At 43.8% G+C, this 16970-nt stretch overlaps 1 protein-coding gene and 1 long non-coding RNA gene across 9 annotated transcripts in view; one reads left to right on the top strand and one right to left on the bottom strand.

Annotated features, from left to right (window-relative positions):
* The window catches only part of LOC137375904 (uncharacterized), a 50038-nt gene that overhangs the window by 15921 nt on the left and 17147 nt on the right, over positions 1-16970 (top strand). The gene's annotated exons all lie outside the window — the stretch shown is intronic.
* Positions 9547-16970, bottom strand: part of ankhd1 (ankyrin repeat and KH domain containing 1) — a 226674-nt gene continuing 219250 nt past the window's right edge. For 6 of the 8 annotated variants that reach the window (XM_068043555.1, XM_068043560.1, XM_068043559.1 and 3 more), the window contains 2 exons: positions 12178-12345; positions 9547-10077 (listed from right to left, as the gene is read on the bottom strand). In XM_068043555.1, coding sequence (XP_067899656.1) covers positions 10018-10077; positions 12178-12345 — 228 coding nt within the window. In that variant the 3' untranslated portion in view covers positions 9547-10017. The remainder of the gene's footprint in view (positions 10078-12177; positions 12346-16970) is intronic. The other 2 variants (XM_068043558.1, XM_068043563.1) reach the window with 1 other exon arrangement.

The raw sequence follows: 16970 nt of genomic DNA, 5'->3' as shown, positions 1-16970 counted from the left end.
TCTCTCGAAAGCATTCGATGAACTCCACATCCAGGCCACTATTGTCAATCTGATCTTTCCATTTTATATGTCGATTAAAATCACCCACGATTACTACCGTCCCTTTATCACAAGCACCCAATATTATTTCTTGTATACTTCGTCCTACATTATGGTTACTGTTAGGGGGCCTGTAGACCACTCCTACCAGTGACTTCTTTCCCCTGCGATTCCTCATCTCCACCCAAACTGATTCTATATCCTGATCTGAACCAAGGTCATCTCGAACTATTGCATCAATGCCATCCTTGATTAAAAGTGCTACTTTATACCCCTCAATATTCAGGACCTAATCCTGGTCAACCTGCAGCCACGTCTCCATAATGGCCATCAGATCATATTTATTTACTTCAATGTGCGCTATCAGTTCATCTACTTTGTTATTGATTAGATTAGATTAGAGATACAGCACTGAAACAGGCCCTTCGGCCCACCGAGTCTGTGCCGAACATCAACCACCCATTTATACTAATCCTACACTAATCCCATATTCCTACCAAACATCCCCACCTGTCCCTATATTTCCCTACCACCTACCTATACTAGTGACAATTTATAATGGCCAATTTACCTATCAACCTGCAAGTCTTTTGGCTTGTGGGAGGAAACCGGAGCACCCGGAGAAAACCCACGCAGACACAGGGAGAACTTGCAAACTCCACACAGGCAGTACCCGGAATCGAACCCGGGTCCCTGGAGCTGTGAGGCTGCGGTGCTAACCACTGCGCTATGTGCATTCAGATACAAAACCTTTAGTTTTGTCTGTTATCTTTGCAACATCTAGTCTTAACTGTTATTTTTTTCTCTGTCCCTTCCTGCCATTCTCTGACCTTCATTTCCCATATTACTATTCTGTTCTCCTGCCTTGACTCTACCCTTTGGTTTGCTATGTCTACCAAGATTTGAGCCCTCACCGCCCTTGTTTAGTTTAAAGCTCCCTCTACTTCCCTAGTTCTACGGATTGTTAGAACACTGGTCCCAGCACGATTCAGGTGCAGAACATCCCAACGGTACAGCCCCTGCTTTCCCCAGTACTGGTGGCAGTGCCCATGAACCAAAACCCACTTTTCCTACACTAGTCTTTGAGTCATGTATTCATTTCACTAATCTTATGTGTCCTCTGCCAATTGGCACGTGGCTCAGGTAATAATCCAGAAATTATTACCCTTGAGGTTCTGCTCTTCAATTTGTTGCCTAGCTCCTCATACTGTCTAAGCAGACACTCTTTCCTAGTCCTACCTATGTTGTTGGTACCTACACGAACCATGGCAACTGGATCCTCCCCCTCCAAGTTCCTGTCCAGCCCTGAGCAGATGTCTCAAACCCTGGCACCAGGTAGGCAGAACAGCCTTCTGGACTCACTCTCGGCTGCACAGAACAGTGTCAATCACCCTCACTATACTATTCCCTACTACTGCTACATTCCTTTTTGCTCCCCCCACTTAAATGGCTTCCGGTACCACAGTGCCATGGCCAGTCTGCTCATCCGCCTTGCAAACCTTGCTTTTGTCCACAAAGGTTGAGAGCATCTGAGGCTCCTCCACTACTGTCTGCTCAGTTCTTTTACCTGCATCACTCACTGTCACATCTTCCTGTTCCTCACTGCTGACCAAAAAAGATGACCCTGTTCTAAGAGGTGTGACCGTCTTCTGGAACAAAATGTCTAGGTATTTCTCCCCCTCCCTTATGTTGCGCAGTGTTTGCATTGCTTCTGTCACCCTTTCCTCCAAATCACTCCATTCTCCAAGCTGGCATACATCTGGTCTCATCATGCACCGTTAGATTTGGCTCAACCATGTGAGGTATCACCACAGCCTACTATTCCAGGATCATCCCTGGAAGATAATTCAAGTTCCTTTTCTCCAGTAACTGTCTTCTCAAACTGATGTCCCGCATCTTCTCCACTGCCAATTGCAACGAGCTCATCAATTCCGTTGTCTCAAAGATTGAGCCCATCCGTGCAGTCGCTTCTGCCTCAAATTCGACAGTCTGTTCCAAATCCCGTCTGCCATGCATTCAAGCTCTGATCTCCCTACCACTCAGCGGTTTCTCTCATATCTCTCCCCCATGCATTTCTTCCATGACAGCCACCTCCTATCCTCTTCACCTCCCTAGTCAACTTAAGAACTTGACTTCCCCTCCTGGCTCCAATGCTAGCTGAAAATAAATTTGCTCATTCGTCACTCCCCATTCAAAAAAAACGTTTCAACCACTATGGTCCTCCACAAATGTCAATGCCTCCCAGCTCTCTGCACATCTCTTGCAAATCATTCAGGTCACGTTTTCACTCTGCTTTATAAAAGTCTGTGCCGACCAACAACCACCCATTTATACTAACCCTACAGTAATCCCATATTCCCTACCACCTACCTACACTAGGGGCAATTTACAATGTCCAATTTACCTATCATCTGCAAGTCTTTGGCTGTCGGAGGAAACCAGAGCACCTGGCGATAACCGAAGCGGTCAAAGGGAGAACTTACAAACTCCGCACAGGCAGTACCCAGAATCGAACCCGGGTCCCTGGAGCTGTGAGGCTGCGGTGCTAACCACTGCGCCTTCTTGAACCGCTGCCGTCCACGTGGGGTAGGTACACCCACAGTGCTGTTAGGGAGTTCCAGGATTTTGACCCAGCAACAGTGAAGGAACGGCAATATAGTTCAGTCAGGATGGCGTGTGGCTTGGAAGGGAACTTGCAGGTGGCGGTGTTACCATGCATTTGCTGCCCTTGTCCTTCTAAGTGGTAGAGGTCGTGGGTTTGAAAGGTGCTGTCTAAAGGAGCCTTGGTATGTTGTACACATGCAGATGGTACACATTTCTGCCACTGTGTGTCGGTGCTGGAGGGAGTGAATGTTTGTGGATGGGCTGCCAATCAAGCGGGATGCTTTGTCCTGGATGGTGTCGAGCCTCGTGTTGTTGGAGCTGCACCCATCCGGGCAAGTGGAGAGTATTTCATCACATTCTTGACTTGCTCCTTGTAGATGGTGGACAGGCTTTGGGGAATCAGGAGGTGAGTTACCTGCCGCAGGACTCCTAGCCTCTGACCTGCTCTTGCAGCCACGGTATTTATATGGTTACTCCAGTTCAGTTTCTGGTCAATAGTAACTCCCAGGATGTTGATAGTGGGGGATTCAGCGATGGTAATGCCATTGAATGTCAAGGGGAGATGGTTAGATTCTCTCTTGTTGGAGGTGGTCATTGCCTGGCACTTGTGTGGCGTGAATGTTACTTGCCACTTATCAGCCCAAGCCTGGATATTGTCCAGGTCTTGCTGCATTTCTACACAGACTGCTTCAGTATCTTAGGAATCTTGAATGGTGAACATTGCACAAACATCCCCGCTTCTGACCTTATGATTGAAGGAAGGTCATTGATGAAGCAGCTGAAGATGGTTTGGCCTAGGACACTACCCTGAGGAACTCCTGCAGTGATGTTCTAGAGCTGAGATGATTGACCACCAATAACCACAGCCATCTTACTTTGCACAAGGTAGGACTCCAACCGGCAGAAAGTTTTCCCCGATTCCTATTGACTCCAGTTTTTCTAGGGCTCCTTGATGCCATATTCTGTCAAATGCTCCCTTGATGAAGGGCAGTCACTCTCACCTCACTTCTCGAGTTCAGCTCTTTTGTCCATGTTTGAACCAACAAGTTCAGTGGCCCTGACGGAACCCAAACGGAGCGTCACTAAGCAGGTTGTTGCTAAGCAAGTGCTGCTTGGTAGCACTGTCAACGACACCTTCCATCATTCTACTGATGTTCGAGAGTAGAATATGGGGTGGTAATTGGCTGGGTTGGACTTGCGCACAGGACATACCTGGGCAACTTTCCACATTGCTAGGTAGATGCCAGTGTTATAGCTGTCCTAGAACAGCTTGGCTAGGGGCTCGGCAAGTTCTGGAGCACAGGTCTTCAGTACTATTGTTGGAATATTGTCAGGGCCCATAGCTTTTGCAGTATCCAGTGTCTTCGGTCGTTTCTTGATATCACGCGGAGTGAATCGAATTGGCTGAAGGCTGGCATCTGAGATGCTGGGGACTTCAAGAGGAGGCAGAGATGGATCATCCACTCGGCACTTCTGGCTGAAGATTGTTGCAAATGCTTCAGCCTTATCTTTTGCACTGATGTGCCAGGCTCCCCCATCATTGAGGATGGGGATATTTGTGGAGCCACCTCCTCCAGTTAGTTGTTTAATTGTCCACCACCATTCATGACTAGATGTGGCAGGACTGCAGTGCTTGGATCTGATCAGTTGGTTATGGAATCGCTTAGCTCTGTATCGCATGCGGCGTACGCTGTTTGGCATACAAGTAGTCCTGGGTTGTAGCTTCAACAGGTTGACAGCTCATTTTGAGGTATGCCTGATGCTGCTCCTGGCATGCCCTCCAGCTTGATTGTAATGGTAGAATGGGGGATATGCTGGGCCATGAGGTTACAGATTGTTGTTGAGTACAATTCCGCTGCTGCTGATGGCCCACAGTGCTTCATGGATGCTCAGTTTTGCATTGCTAGATCTGTTCGAAATCTATCCCATTTACCATGGTGGTAGTGCCACACAACACGATGGAGGGTATCCTCAATGTGAAGACGGGACTTTGTCTCCACAAGGACTGTGCAGTGGTCACTCCTATCAATACTGTCATGGACAGATGCTTCTGCGGCAGGCAGATTGGTGAGGATGAGGTCAAATATATTTTTACCTCTTGTTGGTATCCTCACTACCTGCTGCTGACCCACTCTAGCAGCTAAATCCTTTAGGACTTGACCAGCGTGGTCAATAGTGGTATTACCATAGCCACTCTTGGTGATGGACATTGAAGTCCCCCACCTAGAGTACATTCTGCATCCTTGCCACCCTCAATGCTTCCTCCAAGTGGTGTTCAACATGGAGGAGTACTGATTCATCAGCTTAGGGGGGGGGAGGGGGTGTCAGTAGGTGGTAACCAGCAGGAGGTTTCCTTGCCCATGTTTGACCTGATGCCATGAGACTTCATGGGGTCCAGAGATGATGTTGAGGACTCCCAGGGTAACTCCCACCTAATTATATACCTCTATTCCACCACCTCTGTTGGGTCTGTCCTGCTGGTGGGACAGGACATACCCGGGGATGGCAATGGTGGTGTCTGGGACATTGTAAGGTATGATTCTGTGAGTATGACCATGTCAAGCTATTGCTTGACTAGTCTGTGGGACAGCTCTCCCAACTTTGGCACAAGCCCCAGATGTTAGTGAGGACTTTGCAGGGTTCACAGGGCTGGGTTTGCTGTGGTCGTTTCCGGTGCCTAGGTCGATGCCAGGTGGTCCACCCAGTTTCATTCCTTATTGACTTTGTCGTGGTTAGATACAACTGAGTGGCTTGCTAGGCCATTTCAGTGGGCATTTAAGAGTTAACCACATTACTGTGGGTCTGGAGTCACATGTAGGCCAGACCAGGTAAGGACAGATTTCCTTCCTGAAAGGACATTAGTGAACCAGCTTGCAGCACAAATAGCCATGGTTAAGGTTACAAATTACCATCCTCTGTGTTTGATACCTCCTGGTCTTCCTTGACCTCTGCAGCTTTTGATATTGTGGACGATGTCTTCTCCTCTGCTGGCCAGCTCCATGTTACTGTAATTAGCATAGTTTCACTTTATCTGTCCAAATGCATCTAGTGCACATCTAGTAAGAACATCTTTTCCCACCCCCACACTTGCCTCCATAACCTCCGCTCCCAATATGAATCCTTGGCTCCTTTCCCTAAATGCTGCCCCTCTGAATAATCTGCAGGCAGGAAGTCAGCTTCCACGTTTAGGCCCATGACCCAGCTTTACACTTCCACAGCTCACACCCCCAGGACCACTTCTGTGCTATCAAAATGACTGTCCATCAAGTAATGGATGAGGTCCCAATGCAAGACAAGCAAAGCCATTATTTTTTGTGACATAAGCTTTACTTCTTTGCCACTGATGCCATCTCACTGTCTGGCCATTCATGCAGACCAAACCAGTGTCCAAAGTTTTGGTGTCCTGTTCAACCCAGAGCTGAGCTTAAAATCTCATATCCTATACATCACAACTGCCTACTGCAATCCATGCAACATTGTCTACCTTATCTCAAACATTGAAACCCTTTTTTAACCTATATTTTTGTCACATCTGGATGCTACTATTTCAACATTTTGGCCTCCAATCTCAACAAACACCAACAAACTAAAATACAGCCACCTGCATCATGTCCCACACTAAGGCTGGGATTAATGTCGGGCTCCGTGGTGGGGGTCTGGAACATCGCAGCGGCAGCCGGGCCTCATCTTCCCAGTGGCAGCGAGGCTGCGTAGCGGCCAACACCCCCCCCCCCCACCCCCCTCCAAACCGGTCGGTGACAGGACCCAACTTTAAATAAAGGAAATGAATAAATTTAACTACCATTCACCGCAATCTTACTAGCTGTCTGGGATCTTCTGTGCGACAGCCAGCACTCTTTTTCTATTCATTAGTGGGATGTGAGACTCGCTGGGCTAGGCCAGCATTTATTGCCCTTGAACTGAGTGGCTTGCTAGGCCATTTCAGAGGGCATATTAAGAGTCAACCACATTGCTGTGGGTCTGGAGTCACATGTAGGCCAGACCAGGTAAGGACAGCACCTTTCCTTCCCTAATAGGCATTAGTGAACCAGATGGGTTTTTACAACAATCAACAATGGTTTCATGGTCACCAGTGGACTAGCTTTTAATTCGAGATTTATTAATTGAATTCAAATTTCTCCATCGGCATGGTGGGATTCAAACCCATGTCCCCAGAGCAATAGCCTGGGCTCTGGATTACTAGTCTAGTGATATTACCACTACGTCAACACCTCCCCTGATGCGCCTTCACTTTCCTGTCCACTGAGGTAGGGAAGGGGGGAAACTTCGGATTTTTAGTGAAGTGGGGGGGGGAGGGGGGCGAAGAGAAGAATGTAGTCAACTCTGCATTTCTAGCGTTGGGGGGGAGGGGGGTGGCGCATGTGGGGAAGGAGGAGAGGTCAAATCTTCATAAGGGTTTGGGGGGTGGAGCAAGGGAGAATGGGGCAGTCATTTATTTTCATTGTACTAGGGGGGTGGGTTTACGGGTCAGAAATTTATTTACAGTGTAGTGGGGGGGTTTACAGGGTTCAGCTGTGCAGGTCTGGCAGCCCTTTAAAAATTGCGCCAACACCTGCGGAGAGGCAGCTGACGCTGTTCATGGCGTCGCAGAGCCTACCCCTGCCACGTGATTGGGGCAGGGCGGACGGGCTGCCCTGCGCATTTACATGAGCTGCTACGCGCTACATCGCCGTGGCGCACGGCCCGTGCATGCAGGTCGCCATTTTTTTCACCTGCCGCTGGGAGCGGTGACAGGGAAACAAAATGTAGCCTTAAGTCTCACTCACCAATCCACCCTTTTTGATCTGCTTTGGCTGACTCCCTCCCAAATGTATTAAATTAACCTTTTTCATCCTCATTTTAATCCTTCTCTCATTCACCTGTAACCTCATGTCTCCCACACCTTCCAGGATTCATCTTTGGTCTTTTGAACATGTCACGTCCCTCATGTCTCCCCACCCCACCATTGGTGTTAGAGCCTTCAGCTGTAATGACTCCAATCTCACAACTTCCTTCCTAACCATTCCGCTTTTCCACTTCACTCTCCACTTCTCAAAGCCCTATTTTTTTCCCCAGAGCTTGTTCATTGCCCACTGCCTGCGCCCCCTCCCCACTCCCTTTTAGTATTCAGCATCCATTTACCCATCTCCAAGTAAAAAATGCATCGGAGTATTTTTAGGTTAAAGACATTTTATAAAATGCAAACTGTTTTTGTCAGCTCAACTTTGATATTAAGCAAAACTTTGTAGCTGGTCCACCCAATGTCACAGAGCGTTTGCTCAGTAAGTGGCCAATTAGGAAATCCAATCTGACACAGGACTTCCCAAAAGCTGTAAAATTATGAGGGAATTAAAGCTACATTATTTGACACGCTAAAATTTGCAGAAAGATTAGAATGCAGTCTGAGAAAACTCATTTTACTTACCTCCTAAGATTGGATTGGAAGGTCAGCAAATTCTTCAGACTCATGGAGTACGCACATCCTGCTTTTCCCTCTACTACAGAGGATCTGGGGAACTAGTGAGAAATATAAATCATGCTGTGCTTAAATTGTTACCGATATCACTCTTGTTGATCTCAATGTCTGCTACCTCTGATGTGTTGATTTTCAGAGATTCCAGATTCATCCTTGCATTATGTTTATTCCATTCACCCAGAATGAGGCTATTAGGTAAGTTAAAATTGGGAAATACATTAATATTTTCCTCCCAACACTGCATCCACAGCATTGAGAATATCCATAAAAATGGCTCACTGTGTAATACTGCTCATCCCCAAAGGCTGGAAGGTAAGAAATTGACAAAAAAGACTCTCCCACACTGTACTTAAATCTGATGTACACATTTGGCCAAAAACTATTCTGGTGCCAGTTCAGACTTTGAACTGATGCACTATTCTGATTTTTTTCCTTGATGCAAATAGCCAAAAGTAACAATCCCACTGTTCACAGAAGATTTTATATCTGTCATTCTGGCCTTACAACTGAGTATCAAATACCTTTTTATGCTTCCTCATAACATTTGATGAAACTTGCAGGCCACAAATAGTAGACAGCGTTCTGACCATCTGTTACAGAAAATGAATTCTTGAAGATTTAAATATTTCAACCAAGATTTTGTACAAAGATATATATAAAAATCTAAGAAAAAAGTACTTTCTGGAACATATTAACAAAATTCGAACTCACTGGAAGAACAACTGGCTTGGCATCAAGAGAATAGTAGCGGTAACTGCCAGAATCAGCTAGTTATAGAAATGCAAGTGGACGAAACACCATATCATAGTTCCAGAATATAGTATTTTTAAAAATAAAAAGTGGGCAAAGGTCTGATTTCCCAGTGATTAGTTTACCTTGCTCATGGTACTGTATCATGAAGAATAATCCTTCCAGATAATCTTGCTTCTATGTAAAATGTGAATGAGAAATTAGGTGATCTGTCTGCTCCAATGATCAATAGTGGTCTTACCCTCACAGAAACCCATCGTGGAAGAGATGGATAAGTGGGCTTTTAAATAAGAGCAGTCAGGGCTCTAACCATATTATGGATTAATTTATCCTATGATTTTAATTGAATGCAAATAATCAATGGTATGTTTTCAGAAATACCAGTGACCTGAATATGAAGACAAAATAGTCATAAAATAATCTCATGCCTACAGGCCATAATCTAACATAGTTTGATAAAATCTTCTGATTTGCCAAATTTTGGCATATACCAAAAAGAGAAAACACAAATTAAATGGAGGTATTTGCAGCTACACAAAGATATTCAACCAGAATGTTTTTAACAAAAGAGTAAACGATCAGAAACATTAAGCTGCATTTATAACTTGCATCCCAAAATACAAGTTATATTTTTAATAACCCAAATAATTAACCACCAGCAATAAAGACACTAAAAATGAGGTACTGTTCATTTTTATTGAATATTAAGGTAAATATTTCACATTAATACAGGCTACATAAAGTAGAGCCACTATACGACATGAAATTTACTCTTGTTTTAACCCTTTTTAGTATGTAAACAATTATACATGTATTTACCACTCTAAAACATCTGGATTAATTCACATAATTATCTAGTCCTCGGCTGCATACAAGCAGTTTACAGTACTGTTTAGCCAGCAGCACAAGAATAGTTTGTCCCAAGTCTTAAGTCAAAATGGCTAAACTAACCAGAGAACCGAACCTGCTATGCAGGTGATCACTTTGTTCATAGACAGTGGTAAATCAATTAAGTTCATGCGTAACAGCCCACACAGAATTTCAGTTAGGCACATCAGAAAAGTTTTGTCCTGTTAATTTCTTCCCAGATCAATCTAGTTTCAATCTCAGAAAGACACATCAGGAATTTGTGGGCATGCTTGCGTCCTTTAGTTGACATGGTTCAGATGCACGTTACCAATATGTGGTGCCCAGGTTCCAGGCCACACCTGCAAAAGTTCATTAAGACTGAATGTTTATTTATTGCATATGTAATCCTATCAAAGAACACTAATACAAAAGCAAAATACTGTGGATGCTGGAAATCTGAAATAAAAACAAACAAATGCTGAAAAAAACAGCAGGTCTGGCAGCATCTGTGGAGACAGAAACAGAGTTAACATTTCAGGTTGATGACCTTTGATCAGAACTAGAAAAAGTTAGAGAGTTAACAGGTTTAAAGCAAGTACAGAGGCAGGAAATCACGAAGTATTTAAAGAGGAGGTAGACAGAGTTTTGAAATATTGGAGAGTTGAGGGCTATTAGGAGCTGGCATGAAAGAGGAGTTGAGGTCTGGGGCAGATCAGCCATGATCTTACTGAATGGCCAGGCAGGCTTGAGGGGCCGAATGGCCTATTCCTGCTCCTATTTCTTATGTTCTTAAGAAAAGACAGGAGGGGAGGAAAACAACAGGAAAGGTCTGTGATTGTGTGGAACACAGGAAAAATTAAGAGATGATGGTGCAAGGAAAAATTGGGGTGGTAATAGAACAAGCAAACAAACAAAAGATGCACCTAAAGGAGATGTGAATGGGAAAATGCAGAATTCATTAACAGCTACCATCCAAAAACAAAAAAAAATCCCAAAAATGAGGGCAGAGGTTTTGATCTGAAATTGGTGGACTAATGTTGAGTTCAGAAGGCTATAAAGTGCCTAATTGAAAGATGAGGTGCTATTCCGAGCTTATGTTGAGCTTCATTGGAACAGTGTAGGAGGCCGAGGACAGAGGTCAGAATGGGAGTGGGGTTGTGAATTAAAACGACAGGCGACTGGAAGCTCAGGGTCATACCTGCAAATTGAACAGAGGCATTCTGAAAAGCAGTCACCCAATCTGCATTTAGTCTCCCAGATGTAGAGGTCATCGACCTGAAATGTCAACTGTTCCTCTCTCCACAGATGCTGCCAGACCTGCTGAGTATCTCCAGCATTTTTTTATTCCTATACTATAGAACATTAATCCCTACAAACACGTTCCAACATTAAGATCTGAAGGCTCTAACTTTGGGAAGAGGGAATAAGAGAAGACAATCCAGTATAGACAAGGATAGTTGAGTGCTTAATTCACAATCTGGAGCTTTTATTGAGTCAGTTAAATTGTTGCCTTTTCTGCCACTGATCAGAATGGTTTTTTAAAAAACTTTTGTTTGCTTTGTTCTTATTTCCGTCATCTAAGCAACCCAACATTACCACTTCATGAATGCTCATTGCTACACACATTATTCAGAGCATCAGTTAAGTTATGTAAGCCAATGTTGTTGCCACAATACTGTTAAAGGGAAAAATAAACTTATCTTGGTCCCATGATTATAAACAAATTGTGCATACATGAGAACGGATACCCACTGGCTAAAGATGCATCACTGTATATGGTGCAAATCAGACTTTTCATTAAAAGTATGCTATTTCAACAGTTGCTTAAGTTTTACTAAGTCACAAGAAAATTTCAACTCACCCAGAAACTAGACAGATGCCAGGCAAGTCAACAACTTTTGAATATTGGGGGGGGGGCGGGGGGTGCAAAGTGATAAGGGTAGGATGTGATCAGAGTACATATGGAAAATGACCCTGTGCTTGCAGATGATGTTGCTGAGGGATAGTATGCAGGGTACATAGATGAAGTTCAAGGATGGAGCCAAGACACACCAGAGGTGACTGTGTGACACAAGGGGAAAAAACATTTGGGTTGCAGGAACTGACTGGAACCACAAGTGTACAGTGAACCCAATGAGGACAAGGGAAATTGAGTAGTCAACAATGTCAAGGCAACAGGATGGCCAAGGAGAAGGCACAGCAAGCTCCAGATTCAGTCATACGGGATACCATTCATAACTTTGGCCATGGCAGTCTTGGTGCTGTGGGTTGGTGATTGGAGGTGGTGAAATGTGGGTGTCAGTGACAACTTTAGGTACTTCAGAACAGAAACCTGATGCGCAATGCTGGTTACATACTTTTTTTTAAGCAATTTTATTTATGCAACGTAATCCTGTTTATGTATTTACAAAGATCTAAACCCCACGTTAATAAAGCTCAAAGTTGTTTTCTATTCTCACCTGTTGGGGGTCAGCATTCTCAGAAGAGTTTGTGACAACCTTTATCATAGGATTCCAGGCAGGGTCTGTAGCGTGAAGTCCATTAAAAAGAGGAGCCCCTGGGCCATCAGCCAACTGCGGATGTGGAGGAATCATAGCATTCCCATACATGGAAAGCGGCAAGCCCTGCTAAAAAGGAAATAAAATAGTTCCAGGATTCAGGAAATAGCCACAGGTTTCTTTTCTGATTTTACAACAGATTTAATTAAGATTATTTATCATTTCAAGGGCAGCTTTCCAATGGTTGTTTCCCCATCTAGCTAACAGTTTACTTATTTGTACACAGAAGTTGGATAGGTGAAGAAGATGGAGCCTTTGCTTTATTGATGCATGACAACTCAACCATTGCCCAGTTAGCAAACAGATACTTGGTACTCACCAACTTTGGGTAAACTAAATACATAACCTAAGCTAAACATGGTTTTTCTTCTATATAAAATGTCAACATTTATTCCCAAGAAAATGATATGTGCTGCATGCTTGGTCTTTGGCAAGGAAACACATGTATTGTAATTGAAGCAAAGGAATAAACCTATTTGAAGCAAAAATAATCAACTGCAGTGCCCTATTAAACCAGTAGATATAGTAGGGGAAGGTAATTATTAAAGTAAAAAGTTCATGGATTCCAAGCACAAAGAAAATAGTAAATAATGAGCTTTCAAAGTAGAAAGAAGTCTTACTCATTACTTATTAATTTATTTTTAAAAAACAGGGTAACCATGCTGTTCAAAGTTCAAGTTCATCAATGCATCAAAAGGCATAGGCTGCATCCACAGCATTAGAATCAGTCACCCCATCTAAAGTAGGAAATAGGTCAGTGTAATACTGTATTTTCAGAAGTAATTCTGCATAGAACATCTGTCTTGAGACCACCAGTTTAAGACATTCCTAATTGATCTAATCACCTTCTGACAACAGTGGGAGTTTTGGATGCTCCTGCGCAAGAAAATATATTCCATCGAGGGCCACAAAGGTAGCTGTTGCTATCCGCCTCAGGACACACAAGGTACTGGTTTAATTATACAATCCAAGAAGTTTTGCATGTTTCAAGCTTCTCGGCTATGAAATGATCAAGTGATAAGAAAACAATATCCAAAGGTGTTTGGAACCAAATATGTAAGAAAGGTAGATTCTGCACTGTTAGGCAAGCCCCCCCACCTGCCAAGACTGAGGCACACATTATTTCACCACATGAACATTAAAACTGCAAGCCCCTGACTAGAAAGACATTTGCATAGTAACAGACAGTGTTGGAACAAGGGACAAAGGACCATGCCCTGACACATTCAACCAACAATGGACTTTTGATTACCAGACATTGAAGGTGGAGGAGCTAGTATTCCAGGTTGACCGCTAAGATAGCAGAATCCACAAACAGAGATGTGGTCAGACCAGTGTTTAGTCGCATGACTAACTGGCTGTTGCAGAGTTTTGAATTGAGAGTTTTTGAAGAGAAGGGACTTTTCTGCTGGACTGAGAAGACCTCTCTCCTGTCTGCTGTCATCCCGCCTTCACTAGCTTTGGAAACCATTGAAGACATATGAACCCCAAGAGAGAAATGTCTCCTACAGTGAACAAGGTTTAAGAAAACTGGGCCCCAACGAAAAGTAAGAGCTGTTTACAATCAAGGAGTCTATGGCGAGCTGGAAACACAGAAATAGAAGAAACCCCCTTTAGAGACTGCCTCAAACCTCTCCATTTTGTTTTTCTTCTGCTCTTTTCTGTCCCTATTTGCATGTGTATCACGTGTGCATGCTAGGGTGGGTGCGTAGTATATCCGTAGGCATTAACCGTATTAGAGTTTAAGGTTTAATAAATTTCACTTTTCTTCTTTAAACCTAAAGAAAACCTGGTGTGCTCATTTCTTTGCCTTATAATTGGAAAGCTGCGAACAAGAATTCACAAAGGGGGAGCTCAAAACAGTGAGTTTAAAATTAAACCTGGTTACAATAAGACCAGGTGAAGGCAGCAAAAAGACCCCATAACACCTTTCTCAGCTGGTCATAACAACTGACTAAATTACTCTAAATGGTTGAAGAATCCCAGCTTCCTTGTGATGCTTAAAACCTGCTAGTTTGGACGACTGTCATTCTTGCAGAGTTGCAAGGTGGTAGTCTATTGCTTAAGCACAAACTTGAATGTTACAGTTGAAAGAATGCTATCACAACTGACAATCTATTTGATTTCAACCTTCCATAAATTTCAATACTTGCACTTTTGCAATGGAAACTTAAACTGAACTACCTGATAACAATTCATAAAATTAAAAAAACCCTGCAAACAAATCCTTGAACTTGAACAAATATCAGATAATGTTGGAAAAACACAAGTCTGTTAAGAAGGAACTCCAATGAAAGATTTTGTTTCAGGCATACAGCCTATTTCTTTTTATTCACTCTTGGGACGTGGGCATGCTGGCAGGGCCAGCATTTATTGCCCATCCCTAACTGCCCATAGAAAGTAATGGTAGGCTTTCCTTTAACTGTGATAGTCCATGCAGTGAAGGAACGCCCACAATGATGTTAGTAGCATTTTGATCCAGTACCTGCTGTCTGTATCGGTTGTAGGCATTAGCTTTTGGGAGATGCTGCCAACGAAGCCCTGGCGAGTTGCTGCAGTGCATCCTATAGATAGTGCACACTCCAGCCACAGTCTACTGGTGGTGGAGAGGGCAGATGTTTATTTTAGTGGACGAAGTGGCGATCAAGTGTACTGCCTGATCTGGATGGTGTTCAAGTGTTGTTCCAGGCATACCTATCCAGGCAAATGGGGTGTATTTTCTCATACTCTGGCTTGTGCTTTGTAGGTGATGGTAAGGCCTTGGAGTCAGAAGGTGGGACACTCACAGAATACCCAGACCCTGTTCTGTTCTAGTAACCTTTGAAATTAAATGGCTGGTTGAGTTTAGTTTCCAGTCAATATTGACTCCCAGGACATTGATGATTGGTAATTCAGCAATGGGAATGAATTGAATGTCAAGGGGAGGTGATTAGGTTCTCGCTTTTTGGAGATGGTCATTGCTTGGCATAAATGTTACGTCACTTAGCACCCCAAGCTAAGGTGTTGTTCAGGTATAGCTGTATATTGGCATTCACTGATTCCCTCCAAACATGTTGAATTCACAAAATTAGATGTTTTTGGAACACAATGACTTAGGTGTGCAAATGTGGTAGCCAATTGGTGCCAACATCTCTCAAACAGCAATGTGATGGATGACGTTAACTGATACCATCAAAAATAAAATGATGAGAACTGCAGCATTCACTTGAATTAATGGGGCAGGCAGATGGAGTCATGATTGAACATTTCACCCAAAGGGTAACACACACATGACAACTCAGCACTTCCTCCACAGCACACCATCAACTTGGATATAAGCTTAAAGCCGTATATAGGACTCAAGCGCTTCTGAATAAGGTATCATTTTATACAGGGTAACCTAAGTAGCCAACCTTCTCAGATCTTTAAAAGATACACAAAGCTCTCAGGCAAATCACTTGATGAATTCTTTATGAGAACAATGGTAAAAGAATGACAGGTTGGCGTGGCATTAAACCTTTACAAGTAAATGACTAGCCAGAGCGTGAAAAATAGACAACCCAGGCTTCCCACAACAGCTGGATGCTATTCCGAACTTTGTTAAATGTGACAACGAAGGAAGGTCCAGGATGAAATCAAAAGGATGTTTCACCAATGTGTTTTGTTGAGTGATAAGTTTCTTTAATCCACTGACTGGAGATCTGAATTTATTGAATTTTTAAAAGACATTTTAAAAAGACAAGCTTCCAGCAAAATCACCTTTTCAACTTAAGATGATCACCTAATTTGCAATACCGTATCAAAGAACAAAAAGAACTACAGCACAGGAACAGGCCATTCGGCCCTCCAAGCCTGCGCCGATCTTGATGCCTGCCGAAACTAACACCTTCTGCACTTCCGGGGCCCATATCCCTCTACTCCTTTCCTATTCATGTATTTGTCAAGATGTCACTTAAACGTCGCTATCGTATCTGCTTCCACCACCTCCCCTGGCAGCAAGTTCCAGGCACTCACCACCCTCTGTGTAAAAAACTTGCCTCGCACATACTCTCTAAACTTTGCCCCTCGCACCTTAAACCGATGTCCCCTAGTAACTGACTCTTCCACCCTGGGAAAAAGCTTCTGACTATCCACTCTGTCCATGCCGCTCATAACTTTGTAAACCTCTATCATGTCGCCCCTCCACCTCCGTCGTTCCAGTGAAAACAATCTGAGTTTCCTCATAGCTAATGCCCTCCAGACCAGGCAACATCCTGGTAAACCTCTTCTGTACCCTCTCCAAGGCCTCCACGTCCTTCTGGTAGTGTGACGACCAGAAATGCACGCAATATTCTAAGTGTGGCCTAACTAAGGTTCTGATCAGCTGCAACATGGCTTGCCTATTTTTATACTCTATGCCCCGACCGATAAAGGCAAGCATGCCGTATGCCTTCTTGACTACCTTATCCACCTGCGTTGCCACTCTCAGTGACCAGTGGACCTGTCAATACTCCTAAGGGTTCTGCCATTTACTGTATACCTCCCACCTGCATTAGACCTTCCAAAATGCATTACCTCACATTTGTCCGGATTAAACTCCATCTGCCATTTCTCCGCCCAAGTCTCCAACCGATCTATATCCTGCTGTATCCTCTGACAATCCTCATCATTATCCGCAACTCCACCAACCTTTGTGTCATCCGCAAACTTACTAATCAGACCAGCTACATTATCCT

This window comes from Heterodontus francisci, chromosome 12 (assembly GCF_036365525.1).
Source record: "Heterodontus francisci isolate sHetFra1 chromosome 12, sHetFra1.hap1, whole genome shotgun sequence".
NCBI lineage: Eukaryota > Metazoa > Chordata > Chondrichthyes > Heterodontiformes > Heterodontidae > Heterodontus > Heterodontus francisci.
This window is presented reverse-complemented; position numbering and strand designations above follow the sequence as displayed.